The 26,949-nt window shown below is 44.4% G+C and overlaps 1 protein-coding gene across 1 annotated transcript in view; it reads right to left on the bottom strand.

The window, feature by feature from the left end:
• The window catches only part of ACAP2 (ArfGAP with coiled-coil, ankyrin repeat and PH domains 2), a 178,735-nt gene that overhangs the window by 84,501 nt on the left and 67,285 nt on the right, over positions 1-26,949 (bottom strand). Inside the window, exons 8-11 of the mRNA XM_040347722.1 lie at positions 19,998-20,093; positions 17,760-17,834; positions 15,999-16,111; positions 11,274-11,325 (exon numbers count right to left, since the gene is read on the bottom strand). Of these exons, the coding sequence (XP_040203656.1) occupies positions 11,274-11,325; positions 15,999-16,111; positions 17,760-17,834; positions 19,998-20,093 (336 nt within the window). The remainder of the gene's footprint in view (positions 1-11,273; positions 11,326-15,998; positions 16,112-17,759; positions 17,835-19,997; positions 20,094-26,949) is intronic.

Genomic DNA, 26,949 nt, shown 5'->3' with positions numbered 1-26,949 from the left:
GCAGGAAATCCAGAGTCCAGTTTTTCTGGCAAGGAGGAATTTTGTTCATTTTTTGGTGGCGGCACATCTGGGTGATCCACTTGGTGAGTAATCAAGTCTATCTACACTGGATGCACTTTTTTTTTTTGACAGTAAAAAGTTTTCTCTTTATTGAAAGATGAACGATTGACAGTAAGCAATGACAGTTGAAAGCATCATGAACACAGTCAGTCAAGATTGCATTAACAATTCAGGTAGGGGAATCGGAGGCAGATGCAGTAGTAAGGGCCACAGATCAACAGGGAGGAGAGCCGAACCTAAATCAACAAAGCAGTAGGATCGAGCAGGGGGGGTTCGAGTCAACAGAGCACCCCAGTCGTTGTTTCACGATCTTACGTGCCCCCACCCCCTGGGGGGGGGGGAACCAACCAGGAGGAGAGCCACCCACAAGGAGGGGATAGGAGCCGGGGAAAAAAGGGGGATACACCCACTTGTAGGGGGGGGGGGGAGAATGGGACACCATCACCTTGGGGGGGGGGGGAGGAGGGGGGCATCTAGCCAGAGGCATCGACCCAGTTGGACCAGATTTTATCAAACTTCGCTGGACAGTTTCTGCTTTCATATGTAATCTTGTATAGCGGGAGGACCCGTTCAATCGCTGCCCGCCATGAAGGCACTGTGGGAAGTTCCGGGCCTCTCCAACGTAAAAGAATCTCCCTTCTAGCATAAAATAATGCAAAAGTAATACAAAGCTTGACGTACCTATCGCCCTCAATCTCGCCCAGATAGCTAAGCAGGAATATGCGAGGATCCATAGCCAAGTCCACCCCACAGAGTTCGGACAGAGTGTCAGTCACCCCTCTCCAAAACGTGTGTAGTTTCGGACAGGACCAAACCATATGGAAAAACGTCCCAGTGTCAACCAGACATCGGGTACAAAGCGGACTCCTAGAGGGAAACATTCCAGCCAACCTCTGCGGTGTGTAGTATGCTCTATGCAAAAACTTCAGCTGGATAAAACGATCTCTGGAAGCTATCATAGAGGGGATATAAGAGGAGACACAATCCTCCCACACCTCTTCGTCAAGATCAGGGATGTCTGCACTCCACTTGCCCAGGGCCCCAGCTGTGTCCACATCGTGGGCCACCGTGAGTCGGAGGTAAAGGGAGGACAAGGGACTCCCCAACACCCCCGAAATCAAGAGGCGCTCAATGGAATCAGGCTCGAGGGTCACAGGGGCCGTGAACTGTGAGGTGAGGGCATGCCTGAGCTAGCAGTATCTAAATTGGAAGGAGAGGGGAAGGCGGTAGGCTGCCTTCAGTTCTTGGAACGTCATCATCTTGCCGTTCGGCATCACGTGCCGGAGGGTGAGGATTCCTCTTTTCGCCCACAACGCAGGATCAGGGAGACTGTATAGGTGGGGGAGGAGGGGGTTGGCCCATAAGGGAGTGTGGGGAGAGATGGACCCGGGTTTGATGTGTTTGACCCTAGAGGTGCGCCAGACCAGTAGGACAGTCCTCATGGGGCCGGTAACCGTCGGATTTGCGCTTTGGGACCCCTAAATACCAGGTTGGAGAGTGCTGCATATGAACCCAGCACTGCCGCCTCCAACACCACCGCCGGGTTCTGCCTGGGCTGGGAGAACCACCATCGCACCATGACCAGCACCGCCGCCCAGTAGTAAATCAAAAAGTTCGGGAGCGCCAGCCCCCCGCTCGATAATGGGAGATAAAGTGTGCGCCGCGCCACCCGCGGTGGGCGCCCAGCCCAGACAAAGTTCGAAACAATGCTGTCTAACTGTCGAAAAAATGACCGAGGGATAGGGGTCGGAGTCTGCCTGAAAAAGTACAACAATTTGGGTAAATATACCATTTTGATAAGGTTCCCCCGTCCGACCGGGGTCAGGGGAAGGCTCCTCCACGTCGCACACTTCTTAGTAAGTTGTTCCAACACTGGGAGTATGTTCCTAGTAAGGTAGCTACCCGGTTGCGAACCCACCCGAACTCCCAGGTAGGTAAATTCCTCAACCCAGCGAAGGGGAGTAAGCGAGTCCGCCTGGGTCACCGACGCATGGAGCGGGAACAGTACCGACTTATCCCAATTGATTCGAATCCCCGAGAATTGACTGAAGTTATCAAAATGGGCAAGGGCAGTACGCAGGGAGGAGGAGGCGTCCGCCAGGTACAGTAAGGCATCATCCGCATACAGGGACAGTTTTTCCTCCAAGGGTCCCACCCGGATCCCCCTAATCCCCGAGTCCCCCCGCAGATGGGCGGCCAGGGGCTCGAGCGCCAGCGCGAACAACGCCGGGGACAGCGGGCAGCCCTGCCTAGTCCCCCTCCCAAGGGAGAAGGGGTCCGACAGGGCGCCATTAGTGCGGACACGAGCTCTGGGATGCGCATAGAGCAGGCGCACCCAGGACAGGAATCGGGGGCCCAGGCCAAAGCGGGAGAGGACCGTCCAGAGGTAGCCCCACTCGACCGAGTCAAAGGCCTTCTCGGCGTCGAGTGAGGCCACCACACCCGGAGCATCCGGTCCCGCAATCGCCAGATGCGTGTGTAGTCGACGCAGGTTGATATCGGTGCCTCTACCAGGCATAAAGCCCGTCTGGTCCGGGTGGACCAGGGCCGTAATGACAGTATTCAGGCGGTTGGCCAGTATCTTCGCGAAGATCTTAGCGTCGACGTTAAGAAGCGAGATAGGTCGATACGAGGAACAAAGGGCAGGGTCCTTACCAGTCTTGGGGATGACCACTATCACTGCCTCACTCATCGATTCCGGGAGAGCCCCAGAGTCCGACGCCCGGGACAGGAGGGACAACAATCGGGGAGCGAGGTCTTCAGCATAGGTCTTATAAAATTCCATCGGGAGCCCATCCGTTCCCGGCGTCTTCCCTCCCTGCATCATTTTTAGTGCCCGTTGGACCTCCTCTAATTTGATTGGGGCGTCCAACCTCTTCGCCGCCGAAGGGGTGAGGACAGGGACGTCCACCGCCTCCAGGTAATCAACCAAGGCAGATTGTTCGTAATCCACTCTAGAGCTGTAAAGTTCCTGGTAGTAGGTGGCGAAACAGTGGTTGATTTCTCCCGGGGTATAGTGGGAGGTCCCTGCACAGTCCAGAATTTGAGCAATCGCGGTGACCCCGGATTGTTCCTTGGACAGCCAGGCCAGGAGTCTACCCGTCTTCTCCCCCTGCTCGAAGATACGCTGTGACTGGTGTAGTAGTCTTTTTTCCGTCAGGGATGTCCGCAGTAGGAGAGTCTGTCTCGTCAATAGCTGCAACCGGTCATAGTGGCGAGGGTCCCGAGTCCGAATATAGAGGGCCTCCTGTCTGCTCGCGTCCACCTCAGCTCTAACAAGTTCCGCCCTGCGCTCCCGTCGTACTGCAGCTATGATCGACTGGTAGTGTCCCCTGGAGGAGGCCTTAAAGGCGTCCCATACAGAGGTCTCCGCCGCCGTGCCCGGGTTGTCAGACCAGTATTGCTTGAGAGAGTCATGGAACCGAGGTTCCACCTCCGCATCCGTGATCCAGAATCTAGAAAGCCTCCAGAGTCTATCAGTCGGGTCAGTCGATATTGTCAGCGATAGGAGCAGCGGCGCATGGTCGGATATACCTCTAGGTAGGATAAGAACATCCCGGACCTTGGGCAGGACCGGAGCCCCCACGTAGGCCAGGTCTATACGAGAGAAGGATTTGTAGCCGAATGGCAAGTGAAGGCCTTGACATCCGGATACCTCCACCTCCACCTCCACACATCTGTAAGGCCATATGTGTCCGCCCAGGCCGCCAGTCCCTGCCGGGTCGCACCCGGTCCGGCGCACCGGTCCATAGCAGAGTCCGGAACAAGGTTAAAGTCACCCAGCAATGCGACGTTGTCAGTCGGGAATTGTGCTATTTTAGATGCAAGGAGGTTCAGAACTCCAAGAGAGGCAGGCGGTGGTAGGTAAATGCCCACCAACACCCACGGTAAGCTATGGATCAACGCATACACTATTACATACCTGCCGTCCGGGTCGAGAGCTAGGTCTAGGAGCTTAAAGGGGAGCGACTTGAGGACAAGGATGCTCACGCCCCTGGCATAACTGGAATAGGTGGAATGGTAATGGTGTCCCACCCACGGCTTCTTAAGACTGAGGGTCCTACTCCCTATCAGATGCGTCTCCTGCAACACACACACACATGCGGATGATATTTTTTAATAAATTGAAACACTAAGGAGCGTTTAATTGGGGCGTTCAGCCCCCGTGTGTTCCAGGAGAGGATATCAAGGGTAGCCATACATACTGATAAAATAAATAATGAGAGGATCAACACCGGATAGGAGACGCCAGGCAGCCCCAGCAGCCATCGCAGGGCTGAGAGGAGGTCCCCGTCTCCCTGCCAGTGCAGCAATACATGAGGAGAAAATTACTGTCATGTAACATATAACAGAAACAAAAACAAGAACATGGGAGCCAGCAGATCGGCTCCACGTACCTAACCCCCCCCCCCACCCCACCCCCCCCCCAAAACGTAGAGGAGAGTTTTCATCCCAAAAACAACCAGCCTTCAGGCCAGATCCGAGGGCAGTGAACAGAAGGCAGTCCGCTCCCTTGGACCAAGAGGGTCACAAGAGAGAAAAATAACGAGTCAACAATACAAAGGACAAAGACCAGAGAATCCTTTAAGGCATCCGGTAAATTAGGAGTAAGCAAATCACCCGGAGCCCCGGGGGTACAAACTTGAAGGGACACACTCCGAGCATCCCAGTGGTCTGCACAGTCCAGCAGAAGGATGGGGAAGCAGGAACAGTCAGCCTGAGGGAACCCCATGCCCAAACAACCGGGGAGGGTAGCAGTGAGGGGTCAGCACTGAGGGCCACAGAGAGAGAGCGCCTGTCTCGGGTACACTCATGGCAGGGGAAAAAAAGGGGAGGCAAGGTCCAGGAGGGGGGCAGCATCGTGTCCTCCGACGTCTCATTGGTGACCATTATAACCCCCAAGGACAGGACAGGAGAAGGAGGCTAGGAGCACAGGACCCCGAAAGGGGAATAGCATCGAGGTCAGAGAGTTTCAGAACTGCCACCTCCGTCCCGCCAAGTCTCAAAATGTGTCCCCAGGCCGCCCACCCCATACCCAGGACCCCCTCAAAGGATCAATAGGGGCTCCCCACAGCATACTCACAAGTTGGAGTACAGGCAGCAAGTGCAGTCCACCTTCAGCGCGGCAATGTCTCCACCCAGGCCACCACATCACGGGGAGAAATAAAGAACTGTACACGCTCGCCATCTTGCACCCTCAGCTTAGCAGGGAACAGCATGCTATACCGGATCCCACGCTCCCGGAGCAGGGCGCGGGCGAGATCAAAAGATTTACGTTGGCGTTGGGTCTCCACGGAGTAATCCGGAAATATGAGGAGTCTGGTGTTCTCAAACTTCAACTCCCCCTGGAGCCGGGCCGCGCGGAGGACCGTGTCCCTGTCTCTATAGTGAAGGAGTTTGAAGATGAAGGTGCGTGGGGGGGCCCCCTGCGGGCCCCTGCCCGCCGGCATGCGATGGGCCCGTTCGATGGAGAAGTGCGGGGAGAAGCGTGCAGCAGGCAGTAGAGAGGGGAGCAGCCGCTCCATGAAGGCGACCGGATTCGGCCCCTCAGCTCCCTCCGGCAGGCCCAGGACCCGCAAATTATTGCGGCGGTTCCGATTCTCGGCGTCCTCCGCCCTAGTCTCCAGCACCTTCACCCTGGATTTCAGGGAGACCAGATCCGCTCGTTGATCCCGCTGCACATCTTCCACGTCGGAGACCCTGCGCTCCACCTCCGTCACCCGCTCACGGAACACGTCCATGTCCCGACGGATGAGGGCCGTCTCGATCTGGACATGGTCTATCTTGGTGGTAAGCGCGGCTTGGCAGTTAGAGATCGCCAGCATTAGTGCGTCAAAAGCCGGGGAGCCAGCAAGGATCGCGCCGTCCGGCGGGGCCTCCTTCTGTGCCTCCATGCTTCCGGCAAACGGCGGAGTAGTAGGCCCGAGTTTTGGCGGGTTGTGGGCAGCAGGCTTGTTCCGTCTCCCCCGGCCGCCGGATCTAGTCCCCCGCATGCCCCGGGGACTCCGTCAAGGAAGGGCAGAGGTGTTGGTAGGAGGAATGGGTGATTCTGCACAGGATGAAGACAGGATGGGATTCCGGACCGGGAGCTCAGCGGTTACACGTCTGCTCCCATCGCCATCTTGGACACGCCCCCCCTGGATGCACTTTTAAAGAACTGTTGTGATTTGCACTTTATTTTCACCACCATGGACTATTTACGAATATTCATTTTACATAGACTATGGAATGGAATTTTGTTGGCACTTTATTTGCATATTCAATAAGGCAACACCATGCTTATATTCACTGTCCACAATCCATCCTATTGTGTCGTTGCCAGCAGCTTAGCTTTTATGGTTTTACATGCGCAAAAATTTGGTGGTTTAGCTTTTAAATATAAATTGTGTACAAAAAAATTGTAGGAAGGGGAGGCCGAAACCTCATACGCATGAAAATTATGGATCTACTCTGTTTACATTCAAACATAGGGGATTTAGCTTAGGATCAGCTAATGCTTTGTACACAGGATTTTCCCCTATAAAGAGGCTTATAGATCTAGAAGTGTCATCAACTGCTTATTCAGCAGCATATACAATATTGCTTAATACATGCTTAATGTGCAACTGTAAAAGCTTTTCTCATGTGTCGCTCAAATTCTTTTCACACAAATGCACTATATCTAATTTTAGGATACAGTTCAAGTGATTTACACTACTGTGAAAAAGTTTAAGGCAGGACTGGGAAAAAAAATGAAAAAAAAAAACGCAGTAAATTAGGAATGCTTTCAGAAATAGAAGTGTTAGTTTACTTTATGAAAAGAAATACAAATAAAATAAATGTTTGGTGTGACCACCCTTTGCCTTCAAAACAGCATCAATTCTTCTAGGTACACTTGCACACAGTTTGAGGGAACCGTCAGTTAGGTTGTTTCAAACATCTTGTAGAACTAACCACAGATCATGGATGTAGGCTGCCTCAAATCCTTCTGTCTCTTCGTGTAATCCCAGACAGACTAAAATATGTGGAGATCAGGACGCTCTGTGGAGCCAAACCATAACTCCCAGGACTCGTTCTTCTTTACATTAAAGATGGTTTTTAAGGATATTGGCTGCATGTTTGGGGTCATGTATCTGCTGCAGAATAAATTTGGGACCAATCACATGCCTCCCTGACAGTATGGCATGAGGGATAAGTATCTGCCTGTATTTTTATCATTTACCATTAAGGCAGTCATACAATCTTTTACTCCCTGAAACAGGACTGATGATTTCTTCCAGGCCTGGACCAGAAAACAGTCATCCATGGACAGGACCACCAATTTGCAATACGTCGCCTCACTGGCCACAATTATTGAGGCATCTATCGCTGCACCCAGGACTTGCGTGGGCTAACTGACAGGAACACACTATATCACCTCATAGTACCTTATAGGAAGATTCAAGGGTAGTCATAATAGAAGAACATTCAGATACAGTTGATCAAGCCCTACTCCAGTCCTCCAAGTCGATCAGAGTGGTCAGGTCACGTTCCCACTGTGTCACATATGTGAGGGGTGCTGAGTTAGCTTGATTGTTTAGGGAAGCATGTTTGGCGAGTGCTAAGAGGTATGTTCGAAGCTCGTCTTACAAAAAGGGTACATAGAATATTGGGCGAAGAGGCATGATCTAGTGCCTAAATTGTAAATTACTATAAAATTCAGAGGGAGGAGTTTCCTGCATTTTCTAAATGGAGGCCCATGTTGGGAAGGCATGGGTTGTCAAGAAATGCTGTACTCGTGAAAAAGTGTGAATTTATTTCAGCCTACATACGAAATTGATGATCATTAGCCCCTGCTTGGTATAATTGGTTAATAATACACCGGACTCTAGTCCTACAAAATCTCGGACTATGTGCAAGAACCGATGCTGGGTTGAAGCTAAAGGGTAGTCACACCAAATATTGATTTGGTTTAGATTTTTCTAAAAACTAATAAAACAAGTAAAAAATATATTTTTGAAAGCATTCTTACTTTACAGCATTTCTTCACACCTGCCTAAAAGTTTTGCACAGTACTGTATATGTTCACATTAAACTGCTGCAGGCTATCTGGAAAAAGCAAGATGCTAAAGAATACATCCTGCAAATCAAAGAGTCAAAGCACTGAGTGATAAGTACTGCGAGATGTTTTGCAATAAAGTAACTCGTGAGGTATTTATGTCAGAAGTGGTCAATGCACACACAAGATAAAAAAATGTGTAAATGGTTGCATTTCTTGCAATATTTAACACATAAATTTGTATTTTTTAATTCCTTATTTTATTGCAGGCTAGACCTCTGGCTGCAGCTGTCATTGATGTGCTTACCTAAGCTAAAAGAGAGCTTGAGCTCCCACTCAGGGCTCCTGGCTGTCAGGGAGCCAGCAGCTGTTGGTATCCCAATGTCTATTCACACCTGATCGCTTGCAGCTTGTAAAATGCCCAACAAGCAAAACCCCATTCATTTAAATGGCCCCTGTTCACATCTGAGCATTTTGTAGCCTGAAGCAAAATGCCTGAAGCTCAAAAAAGTACATGGGCAGATTACAGTTTTTTTTTTTCTTTTTATATTGGTGCCTGAAAACAAAACGCTTAGGTGTTAATCCAGCCCAATAACCATGATTTATGACTGCCTGACCCATTCAGCCATCTGGTGAATGCAAACAAAGAGGGCAGTAAATATGTAAACAAAAAATACACACAACTGCACATCAGACATGGATTTTAGGGGGGACCCCATATATCAAAAACTAAAAAGAAGGGAGAGAAAAGTCAGCCCCTCCTCACAAAACCATACTAGACCCTTGTCCAAGCATGAAGCCTGACTGGGTAAGAGGGTAGAATGCGAAAGCAACCCCTCACTCCCAAACAATACCTGACAACTACAAACAACACACGCCCTCAAAAAGCACCTTGTGTCCAATGTTGAGGACAAAAATCTATTTTCTACAACCCTGGCCCATGGTTGTGAGGGTCTGAGGGCAGGGGGTTGGGAGGCTTATTGGGATCTGTAAGCCTCTTTCAAATTAAAAGTATGGGGGGGGGGTTCCCTATCCATACTTGGATAGACTGATGCTGCATCTGTCCCCCAGCGTCTCTGTACCGAGAACCGAGCCACTGAACACCGCCGATGGCTCGGTTCTCACTTCTCAGCAAGCAGAGTGATGCTGGCTGTCAGTCAGCATCACTGCTGCTCTACTTCTCAGCACTCATTGGTGCCCTGAGCAGTGGAGGGGCAGGGAACAGTTTTGCCAAGTCCTTTATTAAAACTTCATATTCAATAAAAGATGTCACCAAGGAGACCCTACCCCTAACTTTGCAGCCAAAGTTATGACAAGTTAGCAATCAACAAGGAGAGAGAGGGCTTCATCAGCAGCTGAAATGTCTTTCAGTGGGTGTCGTTCATCAAGATTGAGAAGAATCTGCATTCCAATAAGCCCTCTGCACGCAGATCCCCACACCCATTGAACTAGTGTTGTAGGAACAGGACCTTGCCTCCATCAACATAGCGACAAGGTGCTTTGCCAGGGACATCATCTGGCTCGTCAAACCCCTCTTTTGGCCAGCCAGGCTGCATGCTGAGAGAAGGTTCTGCTATGGAATTTGAAGTGGGGAGGGGTATTCTCCCCCCCCCCCCCCCCCCAGCTTAACCACTTAAGCCCCGGACCAATATGCTGGCTAAAGACCAAAGGTGTTCTTACAGTTCGGGACTGCGTCGCTTTAACAGACAGACAATTGCGCGGTCGTGCGACGTGGCTCCCAAACAAAATTGGCGTCCTTTTTTCCCCACAAATAGAGCTTTCTTTTGGTGGTATTTGATCACCTCTGCGGTTTTTATTTTTTGCGCTATAAACAAAAATAGAGCGACAATTTTGAAAAAAAATGCAATATTTTTTACTTTTTGCTATAATAAATATCCCCCAAAAACATATATAATATTTTTTTTTTCCTCAGTTTAGGCCGATACGTATTCTTCTACCTATTTTTGGTAAAAAAAATCGCAATAATCGTTTATCAGTTGGTTTGCGCAAAATTTATAGCGTTTACAAAATAGGGGATAGTTTTATTGCATTTTTTTTTTTTTTTTACTACTAATGGCGGCGATCAGCGATTTTTTTCGTGACTGCGACATTATGGCGGACACTTCGGACAATTTTGACACATTTTTGGGACCATTGTCATTTTCACAGCAAAAAATGCATTTAAATTGCATTCTTTATTGTGAAAATGACAGTTGCAGTTTGGGAGTTAACCACAGGGGGCGCTGTAGGAGTTAGGGTTCACTGTGTTAGTGTTTACAACTGTAGGGGGGTGTGGCTGTAGGTGTGACGTCATCGATCGTGTCTTCCCTATAAAGGGAATGACGCGATCGATACGCCGCCACAGTGAAGCACGGGGAAGCCGTGTTTACACACGGCTCTCCCCGTTCTTCAGCTCCGGGGACCGATCGCCGCACTCGAGCGGCGATTGGGTCTGCGGGACCCGCGGTCCCGGAGCTTCGGACCGGGTCGCGACCCACGGCTGGGTACAAGTACAGGACGTATATATACGTACATGTGCCCAGCCGTGCCATTCTGCCAACGTATATGTGCAGGAGGCGGTCCTTAAGTGGTTAAAATCCATACAAACCTGGAGAAATGAGGGATTTTTTTTGTGGGGTCCACCCAAATTTCATAACAAACCTTATGTGCCTGGGTTAACTCTTGGAGGGGACCCCATGCAATTTTTTTTTTGTTACACATCACCCCTTTTGTTTAGGTTCTGCTGTCACTTGGGAATCCCTGGCCGACAGCTGATAGGACAAGGATGAGTCACCGTTGTCCTAAAAACCAGTAGCCCCAAGAGGGAGCGGTCATATTTTGCAGCGGCAGTAATACAGCTGCTACATTTTTCACTTCTAAATTCTGTACATTCGTTAAAAGTGGCTAGACCAAGAGATAATTAACAAATGTTTTTCAGTGAATTGGCATTTTAAATACTGCATGCAATAAACATTAGCAAAATTACTCCATTATGCATAATATATATATATATATATATATATATATATATATATATATATATATATATATATATATATATATATATATATATATATATATATATATATATATATATATATATATATATATATATATATATATATATATATAATATATTTTATAATAAAAATAGAAGGGAAAAGGAATAATCACCAAAAAATGTTCTAGTACTCACCTTAAATTTCTTTTGATATACTAGTTGATTATTTTGTATTGAAAACCAACGCCTAAATTAAAGAAAGAAAGAACACACTATATCAAACTGTATTAGGATTTACATTTATAAGTGCAATTACTAGAAGTTAATGCAAACCATTAGTATAACATAATACACAGTGTTAACCACCAGCAGAATAGCTTGAGAAGATGCACAGAAGGAAGCCAAAAAGACCCATATAGAGAAGGCCATCTTACTGGAAGTATTACATACGTAAATCTTGAAAGCCATCAGAATACAATACAAATACCTGTATTATAAAATGTGGCACCGTTAAACTAAGAATATTATGCACAGCAACCAGACAGGTGTAAATGTTATTCTCTTATTTGATTTCAAACCGCTCGAGTTTTCTTCACTCTGCAAATACTCAGATAAGGATTACCTATATATTGGTTTACCCTTCATAAAAAGGCTGAAATATCTGCATATGGCTGTAAATAAGTAAAATCATCTTCATTGGACTTTTTTAAAAGACCGATACAAGCAATGGTGTGGAGGAAATCAGACTTTCTACTGTTAACTTTTGAATAATTCATGCTGATTAGTTGCTCTGGGTTGCTGCACACCACTGGCCTAATTTAATGACAGAATACAGAAAAGCATCCCAATGAGTCTTTTAAGGACCATAAACAATTCAACTTATCTTACTAGCCAGAAGATATTTAACACATTTCACGAAAGAAGCATTCTTCTACATGACAGGCTTCATTAAAGCAAATACTACTCTCAAAAAATACATAGGCTGCAATTGGAGAGTCCCTTCTGGAACAATACATTCCAAGCCAATAACAGAGCAAGTGCATTACCATGACCTCTACTGGCCAGGGAAGGACAATTACTACCAGATTAGGAAAGTAAAGTCCAACTCCAATCCGAAAGGACTTTTATTTTTATTTTATTTTTTTACATGGTAGTCAGACCAGGCTTTAAAGAAACCTGTGCTGGGAGCAATATGCAAACATTTGTCACCTTCCAAAATGCTAACTGCCTTACTGTTGCAATGGCGTTAATGCATTCCTAGTCACAGACCAGGGACAAATGACAAGTTCCTACATTAACTGCTGAATGCTTGTTATAGTTAAGTGAAGTACAGAAAGTAAAGCTTAAAGAAAAGCAAATTAAATTAAATATTTACAAGGCCAGGCTTGGAAGCCCATGATCTTCTCTCATTATTAGGCCTTTATCAAGTGTGTAGTATTACTGGTGTGCAACATTGCTGTAAGCGATGTATCAATGTATTGGACAGCCACATGAGAAAGGTACTCACTCCAGTGTTGACTTCCATTGGCAGGCACTATGTAGTAGGAAGGAGGACACTGACTCAATAGGCTTTGGGAGCTGTCATGCAAAGGAAAAAGTACTTGGGACACCGAATCTCTTGAAGGGTCAACTGTCTCATTTAGCAAGGCAAAGAAAATGTACAAACTGCAGTAAGTAACAGTGAGCAATGATCATTTGTCTTATAAATCTGTTACTCACAAGCTAGAAATCTGTTAGAACAAGGTGATGCATTGCAAATGACAGTATTTTGTACTGCATCACTAGGTAAATCTACAAATGTTACAATGGTAAAGAAAGTAAAGCAATAAATGTTAGTAGGTGGGAGGGTTTGTGCACATAACACAATTACAGCCAATTGCTAATAAGTAAATGGCAGCAACGGTTCTCATGGTGGTACACAAGAGTGTGGAGATCTTGTAATTTGGATTACAGGGGTCCAAATTCCAAACTCTTTCCAGTCTTTAGAAGGAAATTGTGTGCTTTGTTATACTCTACGGTTGTTGCCACCCCGTTCAAATGTTTCAATTGGTGCAAATGCAGTTAAAAACAGACTGGTAAGTGGGAAGTTTTTGACATGCTAGAAAGTCAAGATAACAGATGAATATCATGCTTTTAAAAGTTCACAATATGAACATTTAAAAGAAAAGCCTAAACATAAAAGTCAACGGCAGAAATTAACTTCAGGCTGTTTTCCTATCATGTGTTGTGCATTCACATTAAAAAAGAGGAAACATTGAAGCCTAATAGGGGAAATGGAAAGCTATGAAGCTGCGGAAAAGAATAGGAATCACAAGCTGGATAGGAAATACTGACACAGGACAAAAGAGGAAATCAAGTTCAATCACAAAACAAGAAGATGTTAGAAACTAGATTAGTAATACAGATTCCCTGAGAAGGTAAGGGGAGTATATTTTTGTGTGTGAACTATAAAAGTATTTCTAGAATGCAAAATGTAGGACTAGTATGAAATATGTATTTGAATTACATAAAGCTGGTATAAGAATTACTCAAGGAACATATTAAAAGTGATAGTAAAAGTTGTTTTTCTTAAATAATAAAGATGTTATACTTACCTGCTCTGAGCAATGGTTTTGAACGAAGCGGACCCGAACCTCCCCTGGGGTCTTCACCCTGCCATGCGCTCAGCTCCTCCCCCTTTAATTTGCGGCTTGCTATAGGGGCACTCGTGTAGGCTCTATCCTGAGCCAAGTTGCCTATTGGTATGCACAGCACAGCTCGGCCTCCCCCCCCCCTTCCTCATAGGGTTTGACTGACAGCAGCAGGCGCCACTGGTCTCCTATATACTAAGGGGTTGATTTAATAAAGGCAAATAGACTGTGCACTTTGCAAGTGCTCCAGAGCGTAGTAAATGTACATTCATATTGCTTTACAGAGAATACTTAATCAGGAGCGAGTGGGAGTAAAGGCTAAGAGCAGGAGGTGGCTAAATGGAGTTGGACCACCTTCCGGCTGCAAAACTGGACGTGAGGCCCACATGACAAGGTCTGGTAGACTAGATTTGGTCCAAGGGTCTTGTGTTTGAGAGATGTGCTCTAGAGCAACTGCACACCCCATTTGCCTTTAGATGACACATAGGGATTGATTTACACTTCTACAAGGCCATATCCAACATCATGAAAGAAACCTCCTGCGTGTGAAAGAACAAGACAATAGCAAATAGATTTAAAAACAAAAAGGGGATGGTGCGTAGAGTGTAGTTTATACACTCCACACAACTCATCCTGCCTACAGTAGATAGGCCTTGGACTCAAAGTTTTCATTAAAAACACCAGTTCATAGTCCCTTACATTTCATGTCACCAGACAAACGGTTATAAAAATTGCAGCTTGTACACCTCCAATTAATACACTGGCCAATGTATGTGTGCTGTAGATTACAATGATATAAATTTATATATATTTATCCAACAGTGAGTAACTGAACATGAAAACACGTGTGTGCGTTATTGAATTTAGAACACACAGCATAAACTCACAATGATAAAATGATCAGCTAGGGGGTAATGATGTGCATCAAGGAGCACCTCTTGTTAATATTGCAGATACTCATACGACAATAATTAGCATGCGAGTGTTAAAAAGAGATCTGAATGTAGGACAAGGAGCTATAAAGATGGATGCAACAAATTGCAAGCTTATAGATCACATTTCAAAATTAAAAATTTCCTGAAATGAACAGAAGAGGTAAAAAGGCAAAATTGACTGCAAGCAAGCACAGAGTTTAACCCTGTAGGAAAGATAACATGCAATGGAGAATATCTCATTGGACAAATAGGTGCTTCCATTAGGGCAAAACTTTAGAAAAGGTCTTACAAATGCTAAACATTATTCATGCAATGTGTTTGTGCAGATTACTAGAAAGAACATGTATATTATTTGTGCACCGGTTTCTGCATGGGACATGGGACATCTCAGTGCAGGGGTGAAATTAGTATAAATTCATCGATCTGGATTTTTTTTTTGTAGCATGCACAAATTGCACTGTGCTCTCCTTTAAAAACAATGTATTCTCAGCTTATATTACAAGAATATCTGATAATATTAAACAATTTGTTCAAGGTAATCCAAATGGTAACCCCCGGTTTCAAACTTGCCAACTGCAATAACACAAAGGATAAGCAATGGTAGGATTGCATTACACTGCACTAGATTGTGGACCAAGTCTATGGTGTTGATGTAAATGTACCAATGGAAGTGCCAGTAGATGGTTATGGATGAAACAAGATGTAAGATTTCATCTATGAGGATTCCTGTCCAACAGCAAAAGGGCGCAAGAAGAGGAATTGTTCTATGTTGCTATGCAGAAGTGACATGAACAGAAAATGCGCTTTTGCATTAAAAATGGAAGACCTCTCTGAGGTAAACATCTTAGACAAGATGTAACATACATTTTCTGTGGGGGGGGGGGGGACGAAATGGTTTATTACCCCTCAACCTGATAAATAGCAATTTAAAGGAGATTTATCCATTGCAAGTGATCTATGCCAATTACAAGGTTCACATGGAGAGGAACGTGCCACATGTAATACATGAAGGGGACAAAAGAGGCTGATTGATACCTGGAGTGGTCTGGCTTTTTCCTGTCATGTGAAAAAATGGGGCAGGATTAAAAACATACTGGAAAGGAGGAAGAGGAATGAAAAATGCAAAATAAGAGCAGCAGCATGACATGAAATTGGAAACCAAGAATGCAGTTTAAGCACTACAAATAAAATAAATAAATAAAAATGCAGCGTTGTAGAACTGTGCTGATCATTGCTCTCAACGAGTTTCTCTGAATTATATCATTGTAACCATTTTTACTTTGTAGAGTTAGTGATGACCAAGGAAAAGAAAGGAACATTTAGCCATAAACAGCCTTAAATACGGCAACAATTACCTGTTCCAGGTTTTAAAAGCATTGCTAGCTCGTTTAAAGAGGTATCCTTCCATAACAACACCATTCTCTGCATCTTCATTGCACTCGTAACTTGAGTCATCAGCAGATAGGCCCTAATATTAAAAAGGGATTAAAAAAAAGAAGTGAAAAATATGTGACCATCTGCAAAATCCCAAACAAACGAAATTCTAGTAATCAGCCATCACTAATGAAAATCAAAGTTCACTTTGCAGGTTCAGGAATTTACAACCCACAGCCTGCTCCACTGCTAAGGATTCAGATTATCTCGACTGTGCCACAACTGGCTTATCAGAAACAGCAGTTCATGGAAAGGCGGACACCTGCAAAAGTGACAGTGTTATTAGGTCCGATACCACAACAAGCTTCCTCAGGTAGTCCATCACGTTGTAGAATATAGTTAGACCTAATATTTTTGAGACATATGCTATGACAGCTGGCTTACCTTTGCTTGCAGTTTATGAGTTTCTCGCTACCACCCTAAAGTGGTTCTAAAAGAAGGTTTTATAGCTTCATGCATGAAGCTATAAAAATAAAAAAACCTGAGCCCGATGTCGATTTGGGGCTATGCATGAGAGCAGCATCACTACTCTCTCTCCCTGCTCACTTGTTCAGAGACATCAGTGGGAGCCATGGACTCCAGCTATTGTCAATCACAGCCAGTGAGGAGGAGGTGGGGTAGAGTAGTACCACGCAGCTTGGAAGCGAGCCTGCATGATTGACGCCATAGCAAGCAGCTTGCTAAGGGGGCACTCAGCAGGAGTTCAGGCGAGGGACACGAGAAGAGGAGGATCAGGTCTGCTTAGTGCAAAACCAAGCATAAAATGTTTTGTTATTTAAAAAAAAAAAAGTACATCTACTTTAAACCTTTTTACTCTCCATTATACCACAATAAAAGAAAACCTGTAGATTACAAGATAAATGATGGTGCATGCATTAAGTGACGATTGCTGGGGACACTCTTCATAAATATGGCTGGCCAAAAATGGGAACTTCTGGTTGTTTTAAGTGGCTATACCCTTGCAAGAGAATTTTCCAAACCTATATCCACTACCCTGTTCATACTATACTACCAGAGCTCCAAGCTTCAACGTTATAAGCAGACCACAACGATGCAGATCCCTGCTGACTAAGCAAAGTACAACTAGGAATACCTTGCAGATTAAATTGTTGACTGTAGCTTATGTTCAGAAAAATTGTTGTTTTCAGAACAACCAGTATCGTGTGACCACCTCTTTCCATGTACAGCCAGATCCAGAAACCACTTTAGGCACTGCACACAAAAGCAGCTTCCCAATCCTCCCCTGCTAGCATCAAAAACCTCTCAATGCCTTTCAGGCAGATGTTTACCAAAATTCATACTACTACAAAGCGGGGATATCTATCAATTCTGCAACATATGGGTGGAGCACCATTAAAACACTATCAGAGAAATGATGAATATACACGTCACATATAACTAAAACACCAAAGCAGTCAGAATTAGAAAAAAATACATCAGTCATTTAACTTTTTTTTTTTACATGTAAAAAGACACCTAAATTGGTGCACATCTTAGTATTCAAAGCCGAGTATTGTTCACTGGCACCATATAAATAATTCAAAGAATAATGTTTCAACTGCAGCCATGACCTTGATTGGAAATACAAGCCAAGCCGGAGACAATCAACTCGAAATACTAATGCTCAGTGAAGGTCTTCAGTGTGTACTGAGCCTTTACACTGCATTTTTGTTCACACTTACCTTCTGCTGAATTGTTGAGTGTTTAAGCTCCATTTCTCTCTTTTCCTTTGCAGCATCCACAACAAGACAATCCAACTGAAAAAATAGAAAAGAAAAAAAAAACAGCTAGTCAAAAATCTGTCCACACTGTTTATTCTGTAAAGGGTAGTTTTCTTTGGATCATATACACTGCTATGCATATAGAATGACTTATATTTGCAAATAAGAGCATACAAGAAAAGGGAAAATAAGTTTCTTATAATAATGATGTTATAAGCTGTAATTATCAATAACCTAAGGCACATTACATATCTAGCCAAGTCAGCATGTAATGGGATACACTACCAGCAGGGACACACTTCATGGAATGTTATGTTCTCCTTGGGTCACTTATCCACACATTCGAGATGGATGGGGAATCCTCCTAGATATGTCTTTGTATTCTGACAGCAGGAAGACTTCCCTGCTGTCAGAATACACTGAACAGCACTGCAGCCTATTGCCTGCACCGCTGATCAAGCAAAAAAATACCATTTGGGCTGTTGAACAGAATTCGATCAGTAGGATTGTCTTCTATTCAACCACAGTGGCCCACACATGGATTGAAAGTTGGCTGATCCCTGCTGAACTGGCCAAATTTGGATCCATGCATGGCCAGCTTTAGATTTTAAATACCTCAAAATGTACATTAGTATGGAAAATATAGTACTGTAAAACATTATTTGTGACTGAAAAGTACAGATCGATCAATCTCTAACTTTATATCAAGATAACTCGATAGACACACTCACATTCTATGACACACAAACAGACTAACTGCGATATAGACCAAGCAAATATATTATACCGTATTTATCGGCGTATACCGCGCACTATTTTGCCCTGAAAATCAAAGCAAAATCGTGGATGCGCGGTATACGCCGATACCCGCTTTCCCGCCACGAGTTTGAATACTGCGCCGACATATACCGAGCGCAGTACACTCGTGTATCTTCGGGCAGTCTCGGCGCCTCTCGCGCTGACGTCCTGAGCGCACAGGACGTCAGCGTGAGAGCTGCCGAGCTTGCCCGACGATACACGAATGTACTGCGCTCGGTATATGTCGGCGCAGTATTCAAACTCGGCGCGGGAAACGAGCGGGGAGGACGTGAGGATGCCGCAGAAGGACGCCGGACCCGACAAAGAGGACACCCGAAGCTGCAGACGGACGCCGGACCCGACGAGGCCACCGATGGACGCCGCGCAAGACACCAAAACTAAGTACAAAACATCTTTTTTTCCACAGGAATTCGGGCAACTTTAGGGGTGCGCGCTATACCCCGATAAATACGGTAATTTTTAGCTAACCTGTATACCATTTTTTCTAGTGGCCTATGCATAGAAAATGAATTCAGATATATAGCGAATCATTTCATATACAAAATTATGCAGGAGGAGAATAACCACTTGTACCAGGGCGATTTTAAATTTTTCACACATTTTAAAATCTGCATATTATTTTTTTTGATAGAAAATTACTATAAACCCCCAAATAATTATATATTTTCTGAAAGCAGAGGCCCTCGAGAATAAAATGGTAGTAGGCGCAATTATTTATGTTGCTATTTGCGCAGCTATTTATCAAACGCATATTTTCAGGAGAATGTGCACCAAAATGAATTTGAGTGCAAACAAAATATTATACCCTTTTTTTGGTAAAATATAAAATGATGAGGCTGCATTGAGGAAAAACATTAAACATGCCAAGCCTTAAAACTGCACATATCCATGAAATTGCAGAAAACTATATAGTACCCAAAATTGTCATAGGGAATGCTTTAAAGAGGCCTTGCATGTGATGTATCAGTTTAGAGCCCTATAATAGTTCCTCTTACTCCCATCTTCACAACATAGAGGCCAATCATTTTTTAGTTCCAATGTAATGACTGGGTGGGTTCATTTCACACATGAAGTGAGCATGTGCACAGAACAGTTCTGAATTTCTGACAAGATAAAATCTTTAACAGGCCAAAAGGAAGCAAATAAAAAAAAAATTAATTAAGTTAATTGTTAGGATGTACATCATCCAACAAAATCAAGCAGTAATACAATATTGTGCTAAAAGTTTTGGTGGCATCAAGCCCTGCCCCTTTTTTTGTGTAGTATGCAAATATAAAACAACTGCATCTCTATAACATAGTGCACCCAAGGGAAAAATAAGAAGGATAAAGCACCATGTCTGCCATCAAGCTGTAGGAATTTGATATGCCAAATAATTACCTGTGCGCCTAAATCCTTCATGTACGGCTCAAGTTCACTGAAAAGGTCATAACCTTGGTGGAAGAAAGCCAGATGGGCATACATAAAGGAGAGCATCTGTTAACAAAAAAAATAAAAAAACCATAAGGCCAGAAATTCCTTGCACAAATAATTATAAACATGCAGTAATTGCAGCAGACCATGCACACATCAACAATTCCCTGTGGATAACATTACTGGTCTCTTTTGGGGGGAAAAAACTGGGGAATACATTCAAAATCCATGCATTCAGTGACTCAGCAAAACTGGTACAAACCCATTCTCCTGGTCCTACAAACACATTTCCTACACAAACCTACAACATTTCCCTGCGGTCAGCTTTCTTCTAGAAAAGGCTTATGTTTTATTAGCTGTAAGCATGTAATAGAGCTCTGTATTGCGAGCGGGGGGAAAAAAAACTAAAGCAGCTTGTCAGAGTCTTGCAGCAGTAGCAGCTCATACAGGAGAGATACAGATACACAGCAGCTCAGAACTGTGCTGCAGACAAGAAAAATGTCCAGAGATCAATACGCTGCTCCAAATACAGAAAAAGTGCATGGTGCATGTGAGGATACTACAGAATCATTACCTTTCCCTAGAGTAATAATGAGGGCACAAATCAATCTAATCATGGACAGAAAGAAGTTAATCATTTGACCATTAACATTTTAGATGTAAATGCTTTTTATTTTCCTTTCCTGTTAAACTTTTCTTTAACCACTTAACCCCCGGACCATATTGCTGCCCAAAGACCAGAGCACTTTTTGCGATTCGGGACTGCGTCGCTTTAACTGACAATTGCGCGGTCGTGCGACGTAGCTCCCAAACAAAATTGGCGTCCTTTTTTCCCCACAAATAGAGCTTTCTTTTGGTGGTATTTGATCACCTCTGCGGTTTTTATTTGTTGCGCTATAAACAAAAATAGAGCGACAATTTTGAAAAAAATGAATATTTTTTACTTTTTGCTGTAATAAATATCCCCCAAAAATATATAAAAAAAATATATTTTTTTCCTCAGTTTAGGCCGATACGTATTCTACATATTTTTCGTAAAAAAAAAAAATGCAATAAGCGTTTATTGATTGGTTTGCGCAAAAGTTATAGCGTTTACAAAATAGGGGGTATTTTTATGGCATTTTTATTAATATTTTTTTTTTTACAAGTAATGGCGGCGATCAGTGATTTTTTTTTCGGCACTGCGACATTATGGCGGACACTTTTGACACATTTTTGGGACCATTGGCGTTTTTATAGCGATCAGTGCTATAAAAATGCTTTGGATTACTATAAAAATGCCGCTGGCAGTGAAGGGGTTAACACTAGGGGGCGGGGAAGGGGTTAAGTATGTCCCTGGGTGTGTTCTTACTGTGGGGGGGGTGGCCTCACTAGGGGAAACACTGATCTTCTGTTCATACATTGTATGAACAAAAGATCAGCATTTCCCCCGCTGACAGGACCGAGAGCTGTGTGTTTACACACACAGCTCCCGGTCCCCGCTCTGTAACAAGCAATCGCGGGTGCCCGGCGGCGCACGCGCCCCTAGTGGCCGCTCAGAGAGCGGACGTCAATGTACAGGCTCTCGCCCAGGAGAGCCGACCTGCCGCCGTAGAATGACGGCGTCTGGTCGGCAAGCAGTTAAAAACAAAACAGCATTAGAGCTGGTTCACACACAGTGTGACACACACACGACTTTGGGGGCAACTCGGCAAGGTAATCTCAAGGCGACTTCAGAGGCGACTTGCAAAATGACTTCTGTATTGAAGTCAATGCAAGTCGCCCCCAAAGTCGTACAGGAACCTTTTTCTAAGTCGGAGTAGGGATCATGTTCTGGAAGGATTCACAGACTCAGAAGTTTTCCATTCCATTAACCTATAGGCTGACTCCTACTTATATTTGGTTTTAAATTACCAGCACTATACATATCATATGATACATTCTGCCCAGACTTGCTGAGATATGTTGGGTATGTATGCACTGTGACCAGAGCATAAATGAAACAGCAATTATCTGCATTTACCATTACTTTGAACAGGTTACTTTGCAAATAATTAAAGAAAAAAAAATCTCAGAGTTTTTAGTACCTAAATAATGGAGTGCATCAAAATTTTAGTGTACAAGAGGAACTGCTGTTGACATCAAAACGTGGTTATGAACTGAAATTAAGTAGCATGGTTTAAAGCAGGGGTCTCAAACTCAAATTACCTGAGGGCCACAAGACAAGTTTTCATATCCCATGGGGGGCCACATGCAAACTTTCAAACTTCAAAAACAACAGTACTGGTGTCAGCGAACACATTATTAAAACCCAGCACTGGTGTCAGTGAGCGCATTATTACCACCAGCACTGGTTTAAGTGGACGCATTTTTACCCCCAGCACTGGTGTCAGTGGATGCATTATTAACCCTGACCACTACACACTGACCACTACACATCACACTGACCACTGTCCACTGCACACTGACCACTGCACACTGACCACTGCACACTGACCACTGCACACTACACTGCACACTACACTGACCACTGAACACTACACACTGACCACTGAACACTACACTACACGATGACCACTACACTACACACTCACCACTACACTACACGATGACCACTACACTACACGATGACCACTACACTGCACACTGACCACTACACACCCCACTGACCACTACACACTGACCACTCACCATCAGGGCACAGCACATCAGGTCACAGAGCCCAGCACATCTGGGTACAGGGCACAGCACACATCAGAGTACAGAGCCCAGCACATCAGGGTACAGGGGACAGCACATCAGGGTACAGGGAACAGCACATCAGAGCACAGCACAACAGGCCACATCAGGGTACAGGGCACGGCACATCAGGACAAGGCACATGGCACATCAGGGCATAGCACATCAGGACAGGGCACAGGGCACATGGCACATCAGGATATAGGGCACAGGACACAGCACATCAGGGTACAGAGCCCAGCACATCAGGATACATGGGGCACATCAGGGTACATGGGGCATAATCGGGCCACATTAGGGTACATGCGGCACATCCGCCACATCAGGGTACATGGGGCACATCAGAGCACATGGGGCACATCAGGGTACATGGGGCGCATCAGAGCACATGGGGCACAATCAGGGCACATTAGGGTACATGGGGCGCATTAAGGCACATCAGGGTACATGGGAAACATTAAGGCACAGGGTACATGGGGCACAAACAGGGTACATGGGGCACAATCAGGGTACATGGGGCATGTGACGTCACAATCGGGGTACATGGGGCACAATCGGGGTACATGGGGCACATGGGGGCACAATCAGGGTACATGGGGCACATTAAGGCACATCAGGGTACATGGGGCACATTCAGGGTACATGGGGCACAATCGGGGTACATGGGGCACAATCGGGGTACATAGGGCACAATTGGGGTACAGGTCAGCGTTTACTTGTTGTCTTTTTTCTTCACATGCAGAGTAGCGCAGAAAGTGTCTCTGTCATAAGTTCACTTCTCTGTCTCACGCTGTGGCTGCTCCCCGCCCCCCGGCGCCCCCCCCCCCCTCTTCTCGTCCATCCCAGGTGATATCACAAGCAAATGGGGATGGACGAGAAGAGAGGGGGGGCCGTCGGGGGGCGGGGAGCAGCCGCAGCGTGAATCAGAGAAGTGAACTTATGACAGAGATGCTTTCTGCGCTACTCTGCGTGAAGGAAATCTACTCCCCACACTTCCGCCCTGCCTGCGGGCCATTTATAACCGGTCCGCGGGCCGCAAATGGCCCGCGGGCCGGTACTTTGAGACCACTGGTTTAAAGAGACTACATGCAAATAAGGAATAATACTGTTTGAACTATATTTGACAAAATACAGCAACCAGGTGCAAAGCACATCAACCAATAGTAACCAGCAAGCAGAGGAAACTGTATTTGCAGCATTCCACAACCCATAACTGCTGTTTGGGCTATCCTAGGTTACCCCTTTTAAAGGTTTATGTTAAACTTTGTACATGGAGTGTAGCCTTCAGAAGAGATTAACAATTAACTTTAACCACTTTGGCTTTTACACCTGTACACCCATTATGGAACAGGGCAAATTTAAAAGTAGAATTAAAGGCAAGACTCTTATTTTCCATTTTGGATAGAGCAAGGGAGGGTTATAACCCCTGTCAGATTATTATTTTTTGCCATCTGTGTCCCATTGCAAAGATTTCCCTTCGCTTCCTGTCCCATAACCAACAAATGAAGTGAGAGAAATTCCCTGAAAATTAAAGGAAATTCCTTGGGGACCCCCAGGTCACCAAAACTAGTTTCCCCATTGGAATATTTCCCCTCTATTACTATTCTGGGACCAACCCAAAATTTGTGATTTTATTTTACTTTCAATGATAATGGTAAAAACAGGACAAATAGCGAGGGCGAATCTCCATAACAGGGGCACAGACAGCAATAAATACTGACCGGTGTTCTAATCCCTCTCTACTCTATCCAAATCTAGAAAAAAAAGTTTTGCCTTTAGTTACTTTAAATTTCTACTATGAGCCTGTTAACTGAGCAAGAACTTTGGCATCACCTAAAAGAAGAATTCCACTCAAAAACCTATTTAGTAGGGCTGTTACTGATTAAAAATGTTGTGTTCGATTAATCGTTTTTTTTATCGATTAATTGACTAATTTCGATTATAACACACATACAGATCCAACTACTTTTAGCTGATCTCCTTGCATTGCAACTCTGCATTAGTCAGTGGTAAATGTGGTATACACTATATACAATCACCCGACACTAGTTAGTTTCCACAATACATGACTTAAAGCGTGGGTTCACCCTAAAAAAAAAATTCTAACATTACATTGAGCCGAGTTGTGAGAATGACATTATGCTGACCCTTTTAATTTTCTTGCCGTACATGCCGTTTTATCTAAATTGTCACCGAGGCTTCCGGGTATGTAATCCTGCGGGACAGGGCGTTCCTATTCACATGCTAATTGATTGACATGCTTCCCACCGGAGCATACAACGCGTCACGAGTTGCCGAAAGAAGCCGAACGTCTGTGCGCAGGCGCCGTATAGAGCCGACTCGCAGTCCAGCTTCTTTCGGCAACTCGCGACGCTCTGTATGTGCCGGTGGGAAGCAATCAATTAGCATGTGAATAGGAACGCCCAGTCCCGCAGGCAGGGCCGGACTTACCATTGGCCTTGACTGGGCTCAAGCCCAGGGGCCCCACCCAATGGGGGGCCCCCTTTAAAAAAAAAAAAAAAATTTTTTTTTATTTATTTTTTGTAAAAAAATGTTTTTTTTTATATATTTTTTATTTTTATATATATAATATATATATATATATATATATATATATATATATATATATATATATATTTTTATTATTATTATTATTATTAAAGGGCCCAGGGGTCTCCAGGGCCCCGGACGGCAACCCCCCTTTTTTTTATTTATTTTTTGTAAAAAAATGTTTTTTTTTTATATATTTTTTATTTTTATGTATATAATATATATATATATATATATATATATATATATATATATATATATATATATATATATATATATATATATATATATATATATATATATTTTATTATTATTATTAAAGGGCCCAGGGGTCTCCAGGGCCCCGGATGGCAACCCCCCTTTTTTTTATTTATTTTTTGTAAAAAAATGTTTTTTTTATTTTTATATATATAATATATATATATATATGTATATATAAATATATATATTTTATTATTATTATTATTATTATTATTATTAAAGGGCCCAGGGGTCTCCAGGGCCCCCGGATGGCAACCCACCTTTTTTATTTTTTTATAAAAAAAATTAAATTTTTTTATATATATATATATATATATATATATATATATATATATATATATATACACATTTTTTTTATTAAAGGGCTCAGAGGTCCCCAGGGCCCCATGTGGCAACCCCCCCTTTTTTATTTTTTTTATAAATGTTTATTTTTTTATTTTTGTTTATTTTTTTATTTTTTATTAAAAGGCCCAGAGGTTCCCAGGGGCCCAGAGGTCCCCAGGGCCCCCGGGTTTGGCAACCTCCCTTTTTTTATGTAATTTTTATAAATGTTTTTTTTTTATTATTAAAGGGCCCAGAGGTTTATTTTTTCTTTTTATTAAAAGGCCCAGAGGTCCCCAGGGCCCCGGATGGCTACATATATTTATATATATATTTGTTTTCTTCTTTATTTCTTCTTTTTTTTGTAAAGGCCCCCCCGCTTCTCAATTTGCGGCAGCCCCCACGCTTCTCAATTTCAGGCGGCAGCACCCCCACCCCCCCTAGGTTCTCTGCTTCAGGGGGCCCATGCCTTAAGCTGTGCAAGGGGCCCCAAAATTCCTGATGGCGGCCCTGCGCATACCTCCCAACACGCACGGATTCTGTGGGACTTTCCCGCACAGACAGCTTCTTCCCGCAGTCCCGCAAAAGGGTTAATTTTCCCGCACTGCAAGAGGAGGCAGCACGGAAGCAGGAGGAACCGGAGTGGTGTGTGGAGGACTGTGGCTGCTGAAGGGAAGAAAGCCGAGAGCCGGGCTAATGACAGTCTGTGGCCCTGGCTGTTGGCACAGGTGAGAGGCACTCTCCCCCTCAACAACTGCAAAATCCCCCCCCCGCTCGACAACTTTAATGCGCTCCCCCCGCTCAACAACTTCAATTCGCCCCCCCCCGCTCAACAACTTCGATCCCCCCCATTTCTCGGCTCCAGGGGGCCCCTTCAACACTCAAGCCCAGGGGCCCCCACCACCCTAAGTCCTGCCCTGCCCGCAGGATTACATACCCGGAAGCTGCAGTGAAAATATAAATAAAACGGTATGTACGGCAAGAAAATAAAAAAGGTCAGCATAATGTCATTCTCACAACTCGGCTCAATGTAATGTTAGAATTTTTTTTTAGGGTGAACCCCCGCTTT

This window comes from Rana temporaria, chromosome 4, assembly GCF_905171775.1.
Source record: "Rana temporaria chromosome 4, aRanTem1.1, whole genome shotgun sequence".
NCBI lineage: Eukaryota > Metazoa > Chordata > Amphibia > Anura > Ranidae > Rana > Rana temporaria.
This window is presented reverse-complemented; position numbering and strand designations above follow the sequence as displayed.